Genomic DNA, 23411 nt, shown 5'->3' on the forward strand with positions numbered 1-23411 from the left:
CCTTTTGCTGCACTAGTTATTAAAAACACATTCAATGAATGAAACCTTTCTGCTCTGTCAGTTTTCATGAGTCTTTTAAAATTATCAGACAATCTGTTGAATGTATATATTTTTTTAACACTCATGTCAAAATCCATAAACATATGTCAGTTGCTTAGTTGTAGTGTTGTTTGAAATGCTGCATTAATGGAATAAAGATGAATCTTACTGTAGACTCAAGAGTTTGATGCCCACAGCTCCTGTTGCTTTCTCCTTTTCTCTGTCATCAAGTGAACCATCAGAATAGAAATGCTCAAGACTACACCTACAGAGCCACAACAGATCAGAGTCCTGCCTCAGAAGATGATGACAGGCACGTTCAGTCAGTCCTGCAGTAACCCTTGATATGCTGGGAGCTGAAGTAGTACTTCAGACCATTAATTTTATAAACGTTAAATAAAGGCTCAATCTTTACTTTTTTTTTTTTTTTTAATGGATAATTGTAGTGGCTGTTTGACTATGAGATTCAGCTGAAACAGAAAACAGAGCAGTAACTTTTTGGAAGGGATTAAAATCACTTTCAAAGGAAATTTTCATTTCACCGTACCTATTTTTCAGAGTGTGGATTTCATCAGAAACCATGCAAGTGCCACTCTTTTCTGAGTATATTGATTGTTAAAATAAATCTGCCATATAATCCTCAAGTCCTAAGATTTCAAACTCATCATCACATTACAACTGAAAGACTAAATCTAATTTCAATATACATAGCTATACATAAAATTTAATAAATAATGGAAAATGAGTTATTTCATAGGATGTTTGAGGCTGGAAGGACCCTGTGGAGGCCATCTGCTTCAACCCCCAGCTCAAGCAGGGACACCCAGAGCAGGATGCCCAGGACCACGTCCAGGTGGCTTTGGAAGATCTCCAAGGAGGGAGGCTCCACAGCCTCTCTGGGCAACCTGTGCCAGTGCTCTGTCACCTTCACAGTAAAGTGCTGCCTGGTGTTCAGAGGGAACCTCCTGTGTTCCAGTTTGTGCCCTACAGAAAAGAGCTTGGCTCCATCTTCACTGCACTCTCCCTTCAGGTACTAATATACATGATGAGATGCTTCCTGAGCCTCCTCTTCTCTAGGCTGAAACATCCCAGCTCTCTCAGCCTTTCCTCACAGGAGAGGCACTCCGGTCCCTTCGTCATCTTCACTGGTCCTTTACTGACTCTCTCCAGCATGCCCATGTCTCTCTTGCACATAGGAGCCCAGCACTGTGCCCACTGGTGTGTCCTCACCAGTGCTGGGTAGAGGGGAGGGCTCTCCTCCCTCCACCTGCCGGCAATACTTTGCCTAATGCAGCCCAGGTCACCCTTGGCCTTCCTTGCAGCAAGGCCACACTGCGGGCTCATGTTCAACTTGTTGTCCACCTCAGTCCCCAGGTCCTCTTCTGCCAGGCTGCTAAGTTTTAGCGATTTCAACCATGAGCAGTCTTTGCAACTATTGAACTGAAACACTTCACTTCAACAAGTGCAACAGGGCGCTTCTACATCTCTTGGAGAAACGAACGAGGTGTTCAGGGCAGCTTGCAGGTGCCTGGTCAGCTCATAGACCACATGTAACTGACAATGACAGCTGTACCTATAAACATGGAACAAACTGGCAAGTAGGGTCACTAAAAAAAGCTAACAGCGCCCATCTCTTGTATCGAATGGTTCGTTGAATTTAGTGAGAATAGGAAGGGAGAGGCCGAACCATGGGTGAGGTTGACGTGGCTAACTCCAAGACGCGGAAGGGTCTATAGATGGGTACCTAGGTCCGTGGATGGAGCTGCTCTGATGCTGCTGCCCCCGATCTCCCGTGGGACATGTAACCCCAGGCTGCCTCAAAATGGGCGAAACGGGCACGGGGAGGGCAGGAGGCAGCTGCAGCCGCCTCCACGGCCAGGCCGGGCAGCCCCACGGCAACCTCCCCCTCGCCACCACCTCCCGGCGCCCTCCCGGGGCCTCTCTCCCTCCTCCACCACCACACCGCCACGCCACACCGCCACCACCGGGCAGCCCCGGGGCACGGCCCCGAGCCGCTGCCGCGGCGGGGCAGCGGGGGCTGGCGGGCGGGGCGGGGCCGGGCCGCGGCTCATAACGGCGGCGGGGCGGGCGGCGGGCAGAGCGGCGGCGGCATGCCGGGCGGCGGGGGGACGGCGGCCGTGGCGGCGGCGGGGGGCTCCGGGCAGGGCAACGGGGAGACGGTGGCCATGGTGGCGGCGGCGGGCAACGGGCGGAGGGAGGGCCCCGCAGGGACGGGGGCGGCCGACGGCGAGCTGCGGGCCGCGGCAGTGCCCATGCTGCCCGCTATGGAGGTGGCCGAGGAGCCGGAGAAGGCAGCGGGAGGCAGGAGCAAGGACCCCAACACCTACAAAGTGCTGTCCCTGGTGAGTGGTGGCGGGAGGGCAGGGGGCCTGCGGGGCGCGGAGCGGTGGGGAAGTCTGCCTAGGAAGGCTTAAAAGCCTTGGGGAGCCGAAGGGACGGAGGAGGGAGTGAGAGCTGGCGGTGTGCTGCTCCAAGTGCTCCTGCAGCCGCTCTCAGCCCGAGTCCGGTGGACCTGCGTGCAAAGCCGCTGTTAGCAGGTAGGTCAGCTTCCAGTTTTAGCCACGCTGCTATATTATAATTATCCTTCCTGTAGGGCTGTGGAAATAAGACTGTCCAGACTGCCTGGTGTGATCGTTGCGAGGCTAAAGTCATTGTCAAGGTTAAACCGGGGCACTTGTGGAAGGAAGCTTCTCTGCAGCCGCAGCAGCCTTTATTTCTTTATATATATAAAACATACACCTGTAAGCAGCTCTCCTTCAGTGCGTTTACAGCATAAGGATTAAGGTGCCTTTCCAACTTTAGGGGTAGTGTTTATAAGCTGGTTACTGTGTCAAATGAACTGGCCTCCACACTGTAGCAACTATATACAGGTCATACTTCCTGACCTTTTAGTATTGTGGTTACTATTCCAAATGAGCTGGTCACCACACCATCGCAGCTACAGTTATGTCATACTTTCTGACATAACAGGCTGTACCTTGCATTTGCAAGCTTGTCAGAACCTTATCTTAAGAAAAATACCAAATTTCACTGAAGGTCCTATTATAGTTTCCATGCAGAGGTCTTTTTGGCAACTATGCTGATGAAAAGCCTTTTTAAATGAAAGTAAAGGGCTGTAGTTTGTTTCATAACTTTGCTCTCTTCTGGGAGGGACAGGCTGTTCCAATAAATGCCATGATGATGAAAACAGCCCATCATTTCCCAGTCCTCAAAACAGGTAGTGATAGTGAAAAATCATACGTTGTTCAAACCCAATGCAGTTGCTCTAGCCTTTTTAGACTCTCATACAACAAAATAATTAGATACAAACAGTCACTTCAAGACTGGAGTTGAGCACAAATTTAAACTTTGGGCATACTTAATGTACGCTTCTGAGTCAAGTCCTTATTTTCCAGACCAGTTGGCAAAACATTCATCCTGTGCTGACTAAAGTTTTCAAGTGATGTATACATCGTCTGTACAGAAATAATTTGAAAGCTCTAAATATAAACCACTATGAACCACGTAGTATTGTTTTCAGCTCCGTTGCAGGCACTGACAATTAAGAGTATTCAGAGAGAACTTGAAAAAACTTCCTAAATCTTGTAGGTTATATTGGCCTGAGCAAAACAAGAGTATATTTGGCTTAAACATCATGTTAGGAACTCAGAATGGTGGAAAACTGGAGTTGGAAATGCAGGTTCTTTTTGTTACCAGCCACTACATTTTACAATGTATTAATAGTGTCATTCCAGTGTAGAGGTAAGAAAGAAGTTAGCTTACCTGCTTGGTGTTCTGGGTCATGTAGTGGAAAACAATAAAAGTGATGTTGTTCAAAGTAGGCATAGATAGACTTCCTTTGCCTGCATTTACCTGAGTTGCATGCACCACTGCTGCTCCTGTTATTTGGGTATAGATGGTTTCAGGTAAGTGTCTGGGTAATGCTTTTTTTTCTTCCTCATTTTTTTTATTTAAAAACAACAACAACAAATCTTTCTGGAAAGCAGAGACTTGCTCATATTACCTTCTTCCTGTACGTGTGCCTGCCACCCACAGATGTCTGCAGGTTGGGAGCACGCCCTCTGTGTTACTGGCTTCTGCCCATGGGGTGACCATTCCGTGCTACAAAGGATCTGCAGGGTTCCCTTGCAGAAATGGTTGTGCCACACAGAGCCAACCTGTGGGCTCTGGTTCTGGTTCCAGAAGCCTCTTGATGCTACATGGTGGTGCTCAGCTATTGTTACCAGAGCGTACGATGGTTGAGGGAGGATGTGGGTAGTTGAGGATGTGGTATAGAATCACCTCCACTTTTAGCAGTTAGTGCTGTGGCAGGTGTAATTTTAGCTCAGCTGTAGGTTTTCACACGGCACTGGTCATTCTTCTGGCGCTGTGTGCAGAGAGGATCCCCTGGCTGGTGGGACACGCCTGCAGGATTTACTAACCCATCGTGCTTCCCTAAAGGCAACAGTGAAAATATCCAGCTTGAGCAGCCATGAGAGATGATGATCCTTTTATCCAGTTCTGAAATCTCCAAGCACACCTTTGTCTTGCCCATTTTCTGAGCTCTTTCATGCCTCAAAGCCTGACATGCTGTTCGTGGCCCCTCCAGGTATACCTGCTGCCTTTGTAGGACTGAGCAGCTTGCTGCCCACACGTGAGCAATGTAATTCTTCTTTAGGTTTAGTGTTTTCAATTCAAACTTGCCAGTGATTCTCAAGCATTGCATTTTGGTCTGGTTCACTCATTTCACTGAAATAATTTTTCCATTTGTTTAAAACAGCTGGAGTGTCATGGGGGGGTGGGAATATAACAAAACAGATGACTTTTCTTGTTGACAGCCTTAGGCTTTTCTTTGTCAGAGCTGGAAAACTCATTTTAATGACACTTTCATTAGAAAGTTTCTTTAGAGTTTTTTTTTTTACAGCTTGAGAATTCGTGTTTAGAAAAAATTATCGGAAAAATTCAGGTAAACTCTGGGCTGAGACCTTGAAAGTATGATTGTTTCTTTTAAAGATTCCCTGAAGCATTTCAGGGAGCATAAAGAGTAAAATAATTTTGGAAGTCTGGGATCACTTTTTCCTTTTACTTTTTTTTCAAAAATGTCAGCTCAGTTTTTAAAGATTAGTGTTTTAGGCATGTGCCAAACACAAAACAGAGTTCTGAAATTTTCTTCAGTTGCTTTCTGCAGTTCACTGGGAGGGTGGATAGAGCTTGTGTAATACCCTGTGAATTTAAACAGCTGTACGTGCCAAGTTAAGACAGTGTGACTCTTGGTATGTGCTCCCAGAAGCCACTCTGTTTTACAGCTGGGTACAGACCAATGCAGATGCCATGAGGACCAATACAGGATAAGTGATTGCACACCTGTAGGCATGGTTGCTTTTTATTTTGGATAGTTAGCGAGCTCCTTATCAGCTTCAGGGTTAGGCAAAATTATTGGGTGGGATAAAATGTTGTAAACATCTGCAGATGGAAGCCCATGAGGGATACCATGCTAGAGATGGGTGGTGTGGCACGGGAACAGGTTGCCCAGAGAAGCTGCAGATGCCCCATCCCTGGAGGTGTTCAAGGCCAGGCTGGATGGGGCTTTGAGCAACCTGGTCTGGTGGGAGGTGTCCCTGCCCATGCCAGGGGGTTGGAACTGGGTGGTCTTTAAGGTCCCTTCCAATCCAAACCATTCTGTGATTCTATGACATCCTTGGAAGTCCCTGTGCCATTCTCAGCTGGCTTTTTGTCAAGCAGTGAAAGTTAAGTGTGGTGGGCTATCTACAGACTGATAAATCAGGGGAAGTTTTTTCTTTCCCTGTACTCATCACCAGTTAGATCCCGTCTGGAATACTGTGCCCAGGTTTGACCCCTCCAGTACAGGAAAGATCAGTGAAACTGGAGTGAGTTCAGTAGAGGACCACGTAGGTGGTCAGGGCTGGAGCTCTTCTCCTGTGATGAGAGGCCAAGGGAGCTAGATGGATTCAGCCTAAGGAGGAGATGTCTTGGATGGGGATTAGGTTACACCCATAACAGCAGCCATCCCACAGTTCCAGGGATGTCATCAAGAAGATGAACCTAGGCTACGTGGTCATGAGACAATGGTCATAAATTGAGCAAAAGAGATTCTTACTGGGTGTAAGGGGGAACCATCCTAGTGAGGATAATTGTTTGAACAGGCTGCCCAGAGGTGCTGTGTAGGCTCTATCCTTGGAGGTTTTCAGGACTCAGCTGTTTGAAGCCCTGACCCTTCAAAAGGGCATTCTGTGTGCAGACTTTCAGCTCCTGCCGTGGGTGTGGTGGCTGGATGAACTCCTCTGCCTTCTGCAGTTGCTGCGATGGGGCCTTTGTTCAGAGGGGAGCGCTGCACAGAAAGCTCTTCCACACCCATGGATTTTTCCCTGTGTGTTTATTGTACAGGCTCAAGCATTAATGTAACTGATGAGAGGAAAGTCAGTGCCAGGAAAATGCTCGAGCCCTAACTTTGTGATTATTGACTTAACAAACTTTAGCACAGGTGTTTTGTGGGTTCCAGTTCCTTAGCAGTGGATCCAGCTGACTCGAGGGTACCGTACTTCATGCCTGAGTTTGGGAGGCGTGGGTTCCACATGAAGTGTTTTCTCTTTTTTGGCACTCAGCAAACTATTGCATTTCAGCCTTTTTGTACAGTCTTGCATTGGACTTTTCCTTACTCAAAAAGGAGAAAAAAAAGTGGCACTTGCTGAAATTACTTGCTCCTGTGAGAGTGTTGGACTAGGCTCAAAATGGGCCCAAGAAACTCCCTGTAGCTTAACAGTAATATTAATAATAATCGCTTAGCGAGCGATCACTTTATTATTTTTTATGGTGCCAAATGTCCTTTGGTGATATAAAAAGTAAAAATGACAGTGACAGGGTGGCCACAATATATGTAGCCTTTGAAGTGCTATTTGCTTAGAAAATATTAAGGTAGTTCTTGGCCAGTCTCCAATATGGTAATATTTAGTAGGAAACTCCATTTCAGTGTTTGGAAACAGGCTCTTTTACAGTAAATGTCTTGCCTGTGTTCCGTCAGTAGAGCAACCATTAGAGCTGGAGAGTTGTATATGTTTTGAATTCTGAAGATGCAATAAAAAATAATGTTTGTCAGAAGTTTTCTTATTGCATTTGCCGTTGATATTGTGTAAATGGATCTGATTACAAGTACATATTATACTTGTTAGCCATTAATATATAAACAATACATTAATTGTTGCCTGATTTAATCCATTTAAACAAAATGTCAGATTTTGGCCAAACTTAAGATCATAATCTTTTTAGTGGCGTTCTGCAGTCATCTCATTTTTCAAGGAAGGCTTTGCAAATAGTTCTCATTGTGCATGTGGAGTAGTAAACCCATAATTTCCTTACTTTTCTTCATGTGGCTACCTTTATGCTGGGTATTGAAGAGAGAAACCATCATCTCGCTCTCATCCTGTAAAAAGCTAAGAAATATTCAGCCATTCCAACTGTGAAGGCATTTTTTCCAGGGTTAACTTGTATTAATGCTTAACTTGTGCTTTGCTTCACAGTGCTTGCCAGTGTATCCTGTCCCAGATGACAGAAGCTGATACAAAATAAAAACACGATCCAAAGAAGCCCTTGCAGGAATTAAGGTTTAGTCTGTATTTAAACAACAAACAAAACCCTCCAAACCAAAAGTTTATATAAAAAATCTTCACTGGGGAGAACAGGGACTCCCTGTGTAGTAATTGTATTCGGGACTCATTTGAACTTTACTGCAGGCTAGGCTGATCCTTGCAGTGCCTCAGAGTTGCTGTCTGATCTGAGACAAGGTGACTTTGCGTCTGGCTAGGCCATAGCCAGGTGTGACTGCAGCTTTCATAGCATACTTGAGCTCATTTTGAGCTTGGCAGGTTACGCAGTGCTACCAGCATGGACAGAACGGGGTGGCGTTTAGGACAGGCCATGAGATACTATTATGTATCTGAGCTGGAGGCTGAAAACCATCTTGCAGGCTTCAGTCGCACCTCTGAGTGCAGCATGTGAGTGCTTCTGGTTTCGTTGGCTACAGCTGCAGCACAAAGCTGGGGATCGACCTAAGTGCATCCAGCTGTGGGATGTGCGTGCTTCTGTCAACATCCCTGGCTGTTTGTGTGGCTGAAAACATCCATGTTGTGCCTGGGAATTTTAGTTTAGACTATTTGCTGATGGATTAGACTGTAGTGTGCTAGGATCAGCCATTTGGTCTGCTCAGACCACACAAATGAGTGACGGGGGCTGTGATTAGGGCCATGTGTGCTCAGAGGTCCTGCTTGAGCATTTCTTTAATTTTGCAGTAATCGCCTACCTGTCAGGGACCAGCCAAGCGCATGTTGTGCTGGAGGAGAAAGTAAACCTGTAGGTAGGATGACAAGGCCAACGCAGGCAGTGGCCTTGCTGGTGAGGGACATGGTGAGCAAAGCAGACTTGGGAACACAAACCATATTTGGCCAGTAGTCTAGACTGCCAGATGAGTCTGTAGTGATGAAGCAGGTCCAAGGTCAGGGAATAAAGTCAAGTATGTGAGTTAGGGTCAGGGCCTGGATCAACAGGGTGCTTGGCCAAGATGGACAAGGCTGCAGGGTGGCCATAATCCAGCTGAGGCAGGGGGCAAAGGAAATACTGCCTAAATGCAGCTCCCAAAAGAAGTTTGGGAGAGACCCTGCTGAGGCTTCTGCTGGCTTTTTGTCAAATAGCTGTCTTTAGGGCTGGTTGGGATTTCCCAAACAGTGCTCTCAGCAGCTGCACCAATATCACAGAGCTGGACCCCAGCACAGGCAGCCAAACTCCTGGGAGCAGGGAGAGGGCTCTTGGTCCTGGCACCACCTCCTCTCAGATGCTAAAGCAATAAGGGACCAATTAAGAGTTTAAAGTTTAACCTTCTGTAGTCGTGGCTATTAACTTGAAATCGGAACAACTGTCTGTGTTGCTGTGTTAAAGCTCTTAGATTTCAGGTGAGGTCAAAGATAGAAAGTTATGCAAGGCTTCCTTCCAGCTTCAACTCTTCAACATTTTCCCTTGGTGTTCTTTCAGTGATATCAGTAGAATTACACAATGGCTGAATTGTTCTGTTTCGACTTACCGTGGAAGGTACACTTTTATTGATTTCAGCTGAAAGGAGGAATGGAGCACATTAAAGGTTCTGAAAACATGGAAGGCTTGCAGAGTTTCTCGCTGTGGAGCCATTATTATAGAAATTAATATACCAGTAAACATCACTGTGACCATACTCAGTGGAAACTGGCTAAATACTTGTGTTAAAGAATGCCGTAACAGAATTTGTCATTGTGGTGCATCACAGTGGTGTCCTAGTTGAATGAAACATTAGTACATGCTATTTTCAGAGAAGCTATTTTATAATGATCAGTATTGGAATTTTGAAAATAACACAGGAAATATATCAAAACAAAGTAAAAATATGCTTTCTGCACTGAAAAAAATAAACTTTTTTTCCTCACAGATGTTGCCCAGGTCAGTTACATAAGAAGTTTCCATAAGGGTTCTTATAAGGCAGGAGTGGATCTTGTTGTAAATGCAGTGTGGTGAAGGGCACATTCCAACAAGTAGAGTAAGTAAGGGCTTTTGGCTATTGCTTAACTCTTCAACACTGAGTGAATAAGATAGCTAAGGAGAAAAGAGAATTAATGGGAAAAGACATAATATTTCCAGAACTGGAAAAAACTCAGATGTACCTTTTTGCAGTTCTCCTGTGCAAAGGTTTATAGGCAAATTGATCTAAATAGATGCTTTTTAATATGCAGTAGTATTTGGGCATAAATTTGATTAAGATACATATTATTTTTGGATTATTCTTAGAATCATAAAATGTATAACTTTTGATTTTGTGTAAGCAGCTATAGCAATAACCAAAATCTGTTGTTTATCTTCCATGGTGCTCTTTCTGTTTGACAGGATACAATGGTCTAGTTCTCAAGTGCTCTTCTGGCCAAAATACAAAGTTTCCGTGTTGTGAAGTAACAAAGGTTTGATAGTTTGCCTTTTTTTTTTTTTGAAGGACTACATTCAAGGGATGCAGAGGTAAATAACGGCCTCTCTGTCAGCCTTTCACTTTGGAAAATGTCCAAAGGAGCCAGGGCTAAAGGTGTGCCTGTGACTGGGTATCAGTGAGCTTAGTGAAGGGTCATAGTGAATCACTCTGATACCTTATTTGTCCTGTCTTCTTCCTGTACCCCTTTGTGAATCTGTAATTTTTTTCCACTCCCTATGGTTTTACAGCATCTTACAGGATTTCTTCACTTGTTCTGTAATGTCATCGTGTCTTCCCGTTCAGCCTAAAGTTGCTGCCATGGCAGTAGCTCCAACATCTGCAGCAGAAAAAATGGAGGTGACTGTGGGCTTACTTGGTATGTTCGGTAGCATTATCAGTACTCAGTTGATGTAGCGCCCTCTGTACACTTTTCTTGTTACAAATCTTATGACAGTACTCTATATATAAAAGCAGCTTTAGATTTATTCTTGAAAATAGATTTTCGGAAGAGGAGGAGTATGAAGATGGCTCAAGGCCCTATTTTCTTCTCCACTTTTGCTTTTATTCATTGGTCAAGTGCAGCTTGCTTGGACTATAATTTTGAGGTGACAGTGCTGACAATTTCTTCTTTTTCTATGTAACCATGCTCTCATGTGTCACTATCAATAAAGTAGATGGCGGTCTCTGTCTACTGTGCTAAGTAAAATAATTGTTTTTGAAAGTATGGTACTATTTTTTTTAAGTATCAAGATCACTTTTCAATCCTGTTTATCCTTAAGTCTTTATTAAAAAAAAAAAAATCTACCTGCTGATTAAATAGCAGAGTCAGCTGCTTTCTGGTAATTTAATTTCTTTAAAGGTAAGTTAAATTTCCTGTTTTTTTTTAAACTAGCATGTGCTTGTAATTTTGTCTCCCTCTAAATTCTCACATGGCAAGTAAAATGCTTTAAAAACAAAAAACAGGGGTAAAATGCATGTACTTTGATACGAGCTTGTGTATTAATACTTTCCCAGAGAACATACTGTACCTATACAGTTGGATAAGCAACAAATAAGAAAAATATTTTAGAACTGAGCTGAAAGCTGCTGTTTTATTTTTGTCTTGTCAAAACTAGACACTTTAAGTACCTTCCAAAACTATTTGAGAGCTGTAGTATGATAATGTTTTCTGCTGATATTTCCCCCACCAAGTCAAGTCACAGCTCTTTGATAAGCTCCTTGAAGGCTTTTTATGATACCTTACAGTGGCGTGAACTGCCTTTAAAACTTTCCTGTCCGTTGAATGACCTTAGGCTGCAAAAGTACGTAATAACAGTCTGAGATCATTCCATAGAAACAGCATGGGTAGATCTTCTGCATGCCTGTTTGAGAAGAAAAACAGTTTTGTTTTTTTTTAAGAGTAAATTCTCTGTTTAGTTCTGAAGAGGTTTTGGGTGCAAACCCTAACTTTTGCCTCCACTGACTTCAGGATAATTCAGTCACTTTCAGTGTTTCAGGACAACCAGCATCTGCGAGCCTCTGCTGCTCCCCTTCCCCTGTGGGCTCCAGGCACAGAATGTGGATCAACAGAAGAAAGTCTTTAGAGAACATAAAAATATTTACTAACGTGGAAAAATGGAGATGAAGGAAGGAAGAAGGATGTGTGTGATGCACTTGTTTCAGTGTTGATTACTTCGTTTTGGCCACCTATTTAGCTACGTGGCTGTGCTGGTGTGGGTAAAATATCCGCTTCATTTCAGTTTAGTAGAAAGTCTTAAATATCCTCCTGTTTGTGAGTAAAGCTGAGTTGGTGAGGGCTATCCCTGTTTAAAAATAGCTTTTATAAGGATGAGCAAATGTTCTGCTGCCTCTGGCAAGTGTAGATAAGTATTTTTTTTAATCTGTACAATGTTTTCTGCACTTTTAACAGTGCTCTTTATAAAGACAGAAGGTGCCTCTGTTCTTACTTGAAATTCATTATATGTTACTATGTTCTTTACACTTTTGCAAATTAAATTATTTCTCAAAGATCTTTCAGTGCTAAAGTCCAGGTCTTCAGTCATTTATTTTAGGCGCACAAAATGGTGAAAAAAATAGTAAGCCCTTCACAGATCCCAGTGGTTTCGGAAAATTCCATGGGTTTTGTAATACTGGCATTACCAACCCGGTCTAGACGTGCTCACTTCATAGACAGACATGACACAACTGCTAGAGTCAGTCATGGAGGTTAGAATGAAAATCCACTATTTGCACAGCTTCTTTATTAATTACATAGTGGTTAGTTAATGGATGTGTCTTCAATCTTGGAGTGACATAGAATGCCAGCAATTAAAAAAAGGAAGATGGAAAGCAGCTGAGTACATGGTAGGCAAAGAGTAAGGAAGGTCAGTCAACACAGGAAGAAAGGTAATCCACAATGATTATTCCTTAAAAGAAATATCCATGTGTTCTTTGCCTTAGAAAATACAAAATAGAAGAGTGGAGGGAGTGTAGGAGTGATGGATGAGACTAGGGAAAAGTGAAGAGAAGTGGACCAAGGCAGAAGAACTTTGTTCTTTTACAAAGGACAGGTGACAGCAACTAAGGTGGGTGAGAGGTTTCCCTGTGTATCACTAAGACCTGCTGTGCAGCTGATCAGTCTCTTTGGTATCTGGTACCTGCAGCCTGCATGTGTGCTGGCTTTGTGGCCCTTCTACCAGCTCACTGAATCGCCTGGTGAAATTTGCTTTGACTTCAGCTCTACAGAGAAGAGTGTCGGAAACGATCTGCTCTCTAACCATGTTATCATATTGCCATTTGCTCAGCTCAAAATAAAAGGCTTCTGAAATGTTTTCGGGATTGCAGTCTTCCAGACACACAACCACCTATTCCCAACCACCATAATGTTTACAAGGCAAAGCTTTTATTGCGTCCTCCCACATAAAGGAAGCAGTGATGGGACAGAGATTCATCCCTAGATGACAATGTTTCTGATTCCAAAACAAACTTTCTCAGAAAATATTTTTAAAACAGGACATTTTCTTCTCTGCAGTTGTTAGTGTGTTGGTTTAGAAGCTTTTCCCAAATATTTGTATTAAAACCAAATCTGACATTTTGTCCTAACACTCTCTTAAGTTACAGAGCATAAAAAGTTCATGTGCTACTTTTGTCTGTAATGAGGTCTGGTTCTTTAATTTTATTTGCCTTCCTGTTATGTTTTGGATTCCCATACTCTTTCTTTATTGCACATTTTTCTTCTCAATTCTCGCTTTTTTGCGGGGTGGAGGGGATGGCGGGGAATGAGGGAGAGAACAGGAGAGGTGTGGTGGATGGCTGAGTCTGGTGCTTGCAGCATGATGCTCTGGGTTTCAAACAAGGTTCCTGATAGGAAACCTTAAGCAATATGTGCAGCTACTTGTCTCTATATAGCAACGATAATAAGTAAATAAAATAATAATAATAAAAAAAACTTTACACAGCACATTGCAGCATCCCAAACTTGAGCTCGTCATATGCAAAATAGTTCAGGTAATATTAGTAACCTATCTGCTGCAGTGAGGTCCCGTATAGCAAAGTAAATTAGTGCACCTTTGGGCTATAGTAGTGCAATGACTCTGTAGCTGGGCAGTCTTCTTTAAGAGATGTCTTCTGTTGTCATCTACAGAGCTGATGATCTTGGAGCATTTTCACTGACAAGGTGTCAACTATTAGTGTAACAACTCCTGCAGGACCTTTTACTGCTGTTGGCTGGGTTTAGTTGTTCCAGCAGAACATTTTTGTCATGTGTGGGGAATATCCAGATGACTAAAATCATTTAGGTTCAAGGTAAAGCTTTAGTTCAAAGCAAGTACGCAGTTTAGTGTATGAAGTTACAGTTGACTGTCCCAGAACATTGTCAAATGCTTTGGCTCTAAGCTACCATCCTTGTGAAGCCTCTTTATTAAGCTCTGAAGAAAAAAGAGCTTTAGAATTCTACAGTAAAATATTTTTAAGATTAAAATTTAAAGTAGTAGGGCTAGTGTTAAGAAAGCAAAGGCCAGAATATCCAATGTAATGATTCAATACAAGTTTTCAGCTCTTCTTTTATTATAGGTGGACACAGTATACCAGGTAAGGACCTGGACCATGTTTGTTTTTCTTGTTTATACAAAAAATTTGAGAACAGAACTGGTTTATAGTAGACACGCAGAGCACTGGCAGTGTGCTGTGATTTATGATGCACCATGGTTTCCAGAGTATTGCTTGCAGGAAACATGAGTTGAACTATTTCATCAAAAGCATTAGCATTTTCAAACCCAAAAGAGATTCATATGCCACAGTAAACATAATCCTTTCGTGCCTTTGCTAATTGAAATTAAGCATGTTCAGGAAAGTGTAAAACTGAAAATCTGAAACACAATACAAAAATAGGTCTTTGTAACACTTGGTCCCAAAATCTCAGGATTAGAGTTACACTCAGGATAGAGTGTTTTTTGTTTAAGGCCTGTTTGTGGTTACATATCAGAGGATATTCTACTCTTTGAGCTTGGTAGCACTGCACGTTAGGAGTAGAGAAATCAATACGTCATCAGCCTGAAATAAAATATTTTCAAGATGTCTTTTTATAACCAAATGAAGGAGTTTCTACATTCTGAATAATAATATATAAATAAAAAGAACAGTAACAAGTTTTGCTCTTTACAATGACTTTTCTGGGCTTTGAAGTCTAGCATCTGATGTGCTACCTACCTCACTGTGCACATACTTATGTACATGGTATTTCAGATGGAAGATTTCAAAGGTCCAGAACAATTTCCATGGAAGATAATACTTTTGATACTGACTTAAAAAAAAAAAATCTTCTTGTTACTGCACGTTATTTTGCTAGGGAAAAAAATGGAAGGGAAAAATAACAGTGTAGAGTTTTGCAGTTTATCATTCCTGACAACTGGATTATTGGATACTTGTTACTTTTCATCAGTTGTAGTGTATCTGGCAGGTGTGTTGATAACGCGAATGTTCTTATCCTCTTGTTATTTTCCTTCTGTCAATTCAAAGACAGATTTGAACTGAAAAAGTAATTATTTTCTCCTCTGGACATTATATGAAATAATTTAAGAAGACAGACTTGCCTGGTGCAGAATTCTAGGAAAGAGTTTGATCAGATCCAGGCAATAATTCCTGTGGTTTTTGTGTTTTTTTTTTTTTTTTTTAATGCTATATTCGTAGTCTTTAGTGAATAAAACTGTGTTATGAACTGTGTATTTGTTTTAAAAAAACAACAAAGTCTTTAGTTACTCAAGTGCTCATTGTCTTAAAAGGTACATTTGAGAAATGGGTGCATTTTAAAATGTGGTGAGTTAAAATGTGTTGAGGTAGTGGGCACAAACTGGAACACAGGAGGTTCAGTCTGAGCACCAGGCAGCACTTTTGTACCGTGTGGGTGACAGAGCACTGACACAGGTTGCCCAGAGAGGTTATGGAGTCTCCCTCTTTGGAGATCTTCAAAAGCCACCTGGATATGGTCCTGGTCAACAAGCTCTTTCTGGCCCTGCTTAAGCAGGGAGGCTTGGACCAGATGGCCTCCAGAGGTCCCTTCCAGCCCAACCATTCCTGATTCTGTGATTTTTGCTGCATCACACTCAAAAGGCTGATTGGATGCGGCTTTTGCTGATGGAGGAGTAGAAAAAATATAAAGACTTTGTGTAGGCATGTACGTGAAGTTTATTAAAGTCTGTCTGAAAATATTGAACTGTTGTTTAAAAGTGATTTTTCTCAGAAGATCCTCTTCCTGACCAGAAAGGTGATGTACATCCTTTGCTGTCTTTACCTCACCAAATACTTCTGAATAAGAAAGTCTTGTGCATTATTTTTCTTAAGGTAGTTTACAAAAAGTCCTAAAAGACAAAGCACTTTATTACATTTTACATTTGAACAGAATAGCAGTCTTGAGTGCATTGCTGGCTTTCCTAGATTCTCTTTAATTACTGTAGATGTAGTGATAATATATACACTATGCCTAAAGTTCATGGACCGAAATCCAATGCTTAATGAGGTTAGAAGCAATCTTGCCCTATATTTGAGTAGGCATTAGATCTTGTGTTAAAATACTGGGCATGAACAATATGGTGCTTGTTTGATAACTTTAATATATTGAGAATCCAAAATAAGCATGGTGATAGTTTCTGGTCAGTGTAAGACACTGTGGTCGGTCTAATGTGACATCCCACAGTTGCTTACCATAGTATAGACCAACACTGAGCTACATACTAGGAAGTGGGAAAAGGTTTTCCTGCCTAAGAAAATTATAGGTATCACTTAAGGGCCAAGGCTTTTGTTTGTAGTCTGTGGTCAATGGCATAACTCGCTTCACTTTCTTAGAACAGCCTGGGAGGAAGGAAGAAGTGGAAGAAATAAAGTTTTGTAGAAAATGTATACGTGTCTAAACATATCCTTCCCTTCCCTTCCCTTCCCTTCCCTTCCCTTCCCTTCCCTTCCCTTCCCTTCCCTTCCCTTCCCTTCCCTTCCCTTCCCTTCCCTTCCCTTCCCTTCCCTTCCCTTCCCTCCCTTCCCTTCCCTTCCCTTCCCTTCCCTTCCCTTCCCTTCCCTTCCCTTCCCTTCCCTTCCCTTCCCTTCCCATACTTACTTTAAGTTAAGAAATTAAATGCACAGGCCTAGTCTAGAGAACCTTCATGCATGGGTAATTAATTGCAAACAACATTACTGCTTCTGCAAGTGAAAACTGCGTGTGAGAGTGGTGAAATCAGCCTCCTAATCTGCATGTTTATCAATTTCAGTACAACTGTGTAGCATTATAGAGGAAATGAATGCTATCAGAACCATTCAGTGGTCACTTAAGATTGTTTTCTTTTGCTTTCTGTCCCACAGGTACTCTGTGTCTGCATGTTAACGACAATCCTAGGATGTATATTTGGCCTGAAGCCGAGCTGTTCAAAAGATGGTAATTGACATGCCTTTTATCAGTAATATTTCTAAGCAATTCCTTTTTTTCTTCTTCTGTAAATTACTTCTAATATTATCAGAATGTCACCCTTTCTTGTTACATGAAGAGGATTGGATGCATTGGTTGAAATAGCTTCACTTAGAGTGGCATGAAAATACTGGGAAACAAACCTCAGGTGTACTCAGTACCTGTGTACTTAACTGAAAGGTAAACTGATCCTGGCAGTCAGTGACTGGTCTGGCAGCTTCCTTGTATCTCAGCTGTCACTGTGGTGATGTCACGTGGCTGACTTTTCTCAGTTCACTATTTAAAAAAACAAAAAAACAACACACAACAATTTATATTCCATGTTGTCCTGGAACATTTATTTTTTCATCTTTTCCAGTCAACTATGAAAAAAAAGTTGTTTTTTTTTCCGGTTAGAATTCTAGTCTGAAAATGTTCCTTGTGGAATTCCCTTGGCTGTTTTCTGTCCTGAAAAATACAATTTTTTTTGCTGTTGAAATTTCTTCAGGTAGAAGGTTAAGAAACATATTTTAAGAAATTAAGCTTCACTTTGGGAACAACTTTATTCATGATGCAGATCTAGAGTAATTTCAAAGTTAATCTGTTTAACACACAGTCCTGCAATAATTTTTAGTGGAAGAAGGCTATGCCTTTCTCACATTAAAACTGAACAAAAAATAAACCAGCGAGCAGTACTCTCAAGTTCGTATCTCTGTGTCTGATTTGGAACAACTCTTCCTGTGTCTCAGGGTAGTACCTCAAACATAATAAAGTGCCATGTGGAGCTGGGCTTCTTCAATTCCTTGTGCTGAAGTGGCAGTGTCTTACATGAAAACAGTAATGCCAAGAAGGTATGAGCATAGGAGAGGTGTAGGTGCAGTCTGGATTCCAATTAACGTTTAATTAGTTACAGAAAGTGGAACATTGTCGGCCTCCAAAATGGAGATCTTGGAGGCTTTTGCAAAAGCATTTCACTGTTAGGGCGCGCTAACTGGAGACACGGGTTCGGATTTTCTCTGATGGAGATATTCCGTATGCTGAACGACTGTACCAACATCTTCTGGTGATGCAGAAAGGCAATTTCACTCACAACTAGAATTGTAATCCTTTGTTCCACTGCCTTCTGCCACAAATGAAATGCCACATTCCTACTAAAACAGAACCTTTTGTTCAACGTGATGAAAAATACTTTCCACTCAATAAGAGAAAATGAATGTATTTAGTTGGATCAAGACTCTTGGTTGTCTTCAGCTGCTGCTATTTTTGCAGCCACCTTGTAAGTTGTGGAATGACCAGCTGTGTCACTCCATATGCTGATCATACTTGTTCCCTTTGCATATTAATTGATAACACTATCCAATATTACAGTGAAAACCTGCAAAGGCCGTTGCTTTGAAAGGTCTTTTGGAAGCTGCCGTTGTGACAGAGATTGCGTCAAGCATGGAAACTGCTGCTTAGATTACCAGGAAGCGTGCATAGAACCAGGTAAGGATAGAAAAAATTACGGAGGCAAACTCTCATACTGCGTGACATGGGAGGGCCTTGCACTCACTGTGAGCTCTGCTGTGGTCAGATGGCTGTAATGCTGACTTTAAATGGGCCGCAAGGACAAGAGAGGGGAGGCTGAGCAGCACGGTGGCTGTGCTGCCGGTGGTCTCCCCCTCTTCCTGCCCGCTCTGTTGCAACTGCAGGCGGAGGTGCAGTGGTGAAAGCAGTCCTGGGGACCCCTGTGGAAACTTCAGGGCTGTGTGTAGCTGTTGTTACACACCAGCAAAGCTTGTAAAAGCCCTGTGCGGGGGAGAGGCTGTGAAGGACCGTGTTGCTGCACTCCCCCTTAAAAAGTGCAGGAAGAACCGTGACTGGAGGTCTCAGCTAGGTTTTTGTTTTCTGTGCTCGGGAGTGAGAGAACAGTGACATCCATTGTATTGTCCCTTGCATCAAATACACAGCTAGCATGTTCTGGGGCAGGCCGGGAACAGGAGTGGATTCTGCATGTTGTGTATTTCTGTCTGTCATCACCCACGTGAGAAAGGGGAAGGACAGAGCAGCTCTGTGAATGCACCCTCCCTACACAGTACCGTACTACTCAAGCCTTCTGCCCAGCTTGGGCATGACACAAGGGCAGTGTGCCAGCCTCTGGGACACGGCATGACAACAAACCAGACTGCAGTGGTGGAGAACAGTTGCAAAGTAAGAAGTTGTCATGAGTTACCAGGAAGCTGGAAGGCAGATGGGCAAGGGTGTGACAAATACTGTGGAGAAATTTTATGATGAAAGATGTTAAGTATGGGTAGTAACACTAAGGACAGAACTCGACTGTATTCTCTAATGTAGTTTTGTCTTAGTGCTTGATGCATGGTGCTCTTATCAGTTAACTATTTTTCTTCTTACCCATCTTTATAAGTATTTGTAAAAATTATGAACATAGTTTCAGAAATAAAAAAGATCAATGCTTACTTTTTAGAACCAAATGATTAAATTGAGCTCAGATGCCTTCTTCAGCTAACTATTTTTCAAAGGTCCTCAACATTGCATAAAGCTTTTTGCATATTATAGTATTTACATGGGATTTACCCTCCACTTTGTTTCATTATAGCAGTTTAAAGAATTCTTCACAAACAGGAGTGTATGTCTTACTACTCACTTACTATCATATGTGTTGAATGATGTTTTTTAATTCAGTAGTCTTAATGTCAGTGGAGAATGAACTTATGATTTCCAAATAATACCGCATAACCAGAACCATAACAGATTCTGCTCTCTCTCAGAACTGTTAAGATTACTGACATTGGTAGAGTTACTCAAGCTCAGTATTCCTGGAAGTGAGATTACGTACATATGTTTGTTAACCAGATGAGAATACTTTTAGAGTTTTCTAATCATTAGTCTTGTATGAAGATTGAATAATGATTGTCCTCTACTCAAGCTTCTGGATTTGGCTTCCACATCTCAATTAAAACCATCACTTAGGTATTCAGTTCGTAAATTCACTCAGTAAATCACTCAGGTTTATCCTCACTGACAGTGAAGGATCTGCTTGTGTTTACAACTGATAACAAAATTTGTATCTTGAAATGATAAGATGTATTGGGATATTCTGTTCAGAAAAATAAATATGATTCACTAAAAAAAATTGCTACTGAAAACAGCAATGAAGTTGAAGTCAGCAGGTCCTTCTGTCAGTTTACACAGTAGTCTTGTATGATAACGGAGTTATATCTGTGCGTAAGAGATGCTGAAAAAAGCTGTAATGCGTGATGGTGATTGGTAAAATTCATTGTGTCTTCAGTGCAAGTCAGAGTAAGTTACTGCTTTTCAACGTGTTCCAGGTATTCCAAATTCAGACTTAAATTGGGGGTTTTCTTGGTGCAGTTGTTGTGGAGCTTGTTTATAGTATGCCAGATTAAATCCACAAAAATTACCATATTTAAAGAGGTCTGTAAAAAGATTCATCCTGTTGACCTTTTATGATCTGTGGTATTTATAAGCATATGCTGAATAGTTGTCTTCAGTCGGCTGTGCATTTGAATTGTTTAGCCACGGCTGTTTCTGTCTTCCAAAGCTTGCACCATTATGCATGCATGAAATACCTCAGGACTGATTTTCTGTGAGTACGCATTTGAGACAAAGCTTACCATTCAGTTTGTTACTTCTGCACTTACACTGGTGTTAACCATTGTACTGTCCCCCTCTCTCATCTATTTGTAGCTCATATATGGACCTGTAATAAATTCAGGTGTGGAGAGAAGAGGCAACCAGAATATCATTGTTCCTGTGCAGATGATTGTGTGGAAAAAAAACGATTGCTGTGTCAATTATAATGCTGTTTGTAAAGGTAAGTGCCCTCGACAAATTCCTGCAGTCTCTCTTGTGTGTACCTGTGTTTATTTGAAAGGAGCAAGGATGTGGTATAATTTTAAAAACACCTAATGAAGTGAAAAACTTGCATTGATCAACAAAGGAATTTACTGTCTTGAAAAATAAATTGCACTCATTTGTTTTAAGGAGAGGCAAGCTGGGTTGAAGAAGAGTGTGAGGACATTACTGAACCTCAGTGTCCAAAAGGGTGAGGATATTGTATATTTGCATAGCTCTGTTCTTTGCTTACGTTTCATTTTTGAGATTATTTTCCCTTGTGTGCCTTCATGGGAGTTGCTTGCCTTTCTTACCCACAGCAGGAGTGGCTGCCAGCCAGACGAGCACACCTGTTTGGCCAGTATTTGGTCGCGCGTACTAACAGATCAGATTGCTCTAGCCCAGCAGCACTCACGTATCCCAGCACTTGCTTGACTTGCAAGACATGCCTGTTCCCTGCCATCTCTCACAGCTGTGTTTACGGTCGGGAGAGCTCTCCCTTGTGCCAGCCTCACTATTGTCCTACATATGCTCCAACACATGCTGTCACCTAGCAATCTCAGACTCCTGACTGCTTGTCTTCGTAGTCACTTCTAAAGACCTTTGTCCTTCTGTGCCTATTCCAACACCAGAGCTACAAAAAGTGGGCAGATCACTGTCCCAGTGTCATTGGGACTGGGACAGAATTGTTTGCAAAGTGAACTACTTTCTTTAGAAGGTGTAAAACATTGCACGTGGGATCCTTGTACTTCTGTGGGTGAGCTCTATGTCAGGCCTGCTCCTTCAAGCTGCATGTGCCCTGTCTGAGGAGTTGATCATCTAGTTTATGGCTGTGGCGCTTGGACTCAAGTAGTTCCCAGCCAGAAAATCAGCCTGCACTTCATGTAATGTTATTGCTGTGGGATCTTCAAATTAACATTAAAGCTTAAGTTGACTGCACACTGTACTTGAATGAATCAGGCATTAATAGAAGTGACTTAACCATTCTTGACTGAAAAGTGTTCCACTGGAAAAAAAACGTTTGAAAACATGCTGTGGGGTTGAGTTAAGTTACATTCTTGTCTGAAAAGTGTCAAACATCCCCCCCCCCCAAATTATTTTGCTGATTTTGAAATGGAATATTTTTAGTAAAGTAAAAACACTTCATTTTTTTCTTACATCATTACTTTTTTTACTTATGCTAAGATATGTAAATCATACTATATTTATTCGAGTTACAATATTGTCAAACAAGGCGTATTTCCTTTTGGAATATTTTTATACCAAATGAGCACTTTTCATTCTGATTTGGAACAATAACAAACACTGACACTTCAGAACCTGCTTCAAGACAGACATTGGAGCTTCCTTCTAGCATTGAGCCCAAGTCCCTCATAAACTTCCACATAGGAGGTTTGTAGCCAGCCAGTTCTTAAACCTTTTATTATTAATTCCTTTTCTGAGGAATTAATTCAGGGCTGTGTGCTAGGAACTGACTAGGATGCTGGTTTCCTGAATGCATGATTAGGGAGTGATACCCCAAAGAGCAGATAAACAAGAGTGTTGTCCAGAACCACTGTCAATAGTATAAATGTCAAATGGCAACTCCTGCTAGTTAACTTGGTTGTATTTTTTTTTTTGTTCCTGTTCAGTGCATGAAAGGAATGCATAGTTACTTGACTAAAATTGTTTTAATCCTGGCAAAACCATAAATGTTGCAATAAAACCCAGCCCAGGAAAGGGTGATGTGTGGTCAAAGTTGAATTGAATGGTATTTACTGAAGGCTCATCTCAGACTGTTAGCACACAGACTTCTCCCAGAACTGACAAGTCTGTAAACAATTCACTTCTTCCTGTGGCGGAGTAGGTAGGAGTGCAGGTGACTTTAGCTCAGTGCTCATTTTGAGGCCTCAGGATATTGATTCTGATTCTGTGCATATTAATACAACGTGTTGTTGTTAAAATTTTAGTTGCGACTGCTTATATGCGACAGAGGAGACAAAAACTGCAGTGTTCGATGATGTACTTAATCTGAGAAATCCCACTGATTTCAGTAAGATGGCTCAAATGCTTAAAATGAAGTACACATTAAATCTTTCCAATACTGGATTCTATGTTATGTAATAGGATTATAAGGGGCTATAAGATTTCAAGAGTCATCTAGTCCTTCCCACTGTCTCAGGAGTGAAATACTACTTTGAGATTTCAAACCTTCTTAAGCACTTTATCCTACTGCTTAACTAGATGTTTTTCCTGGTGTTTAGTGTCTTTTGCTGTAATTTAAGCCTATTAATACATGTGCTGTCTTCAGTGAGCTGGAAGAAATAGCTTTGCAGTTCTCTCCTATGTATTTGAAGGTTATTATTTATTTTCTCCTTAATAATTGTGTATTTGTGCTTCCTGTTGAGGCCTTACATACATTTAATGGAAAAGAACATTTTACTTCCTATGCTTTATGGCTGTGCGTAGGCAGCACTGTATGCCTGGGGGCAGTAGGCAGTAGGAAATTCTCTGTGTAGTATGTTTAGCTTTTTGAGGAGACTTTTTTCTTTTTCTTTTTCTTTTCCTTTTTTTTTTTTTTTTTTTTTTTTTAAATTGTGGTCTAACCAGCCTTCTGGGAAGCAGGTCAGCTTGGCA

General features: G+C 41.9%; 1 protein-coding gene across 1 annotated transcript in view; it reads left to right on the top strand.

Annotated features, from left to right (window-relative positions):
* Window positions 1-2192: 2192 nt before the first annotated feature.
* ENPP1 (ectonucleotide pyrophosphatase/phosphodiesterase 1) overlaps window positions 2193-23411 on the top strand; it is a 53990-nt gene continuing 32771 nt past the window's right edge. Inside the window, 6 exon segments of the mRNA XM_040552132.1 lie at window positions 2193-2402; window positions 16859-16931; window positions 18309-18425; window positions 20649-20734; window positions 20736-20775; window positions 20946-21006. Of these exon segments, the coding sequence (XP_040408066.1) occupies window positions 2226-2402; window positions 16859-16931; window positions 18309-18425; window positions 20649-20734; window positions 20736-20775; window positions 20946-21006 (554 nt within the window). The 5' untranslated portion in view covers window positions 2193-2225.

This window comes from Cygnus olor, chromosome 3 (assembly GCF_009769625.2).
Source record: "Cygnus olor isolate bCygOlo1 chromosome 3, bCygOlo1.pri.v2, whole genome shotgun sequence".
NCBI classification, from domain to species: Eukaryota; Metazoa; Chordata; class Aves; order Anseriformes; family Anatidae; genus Cygnus; species Cygnus olor.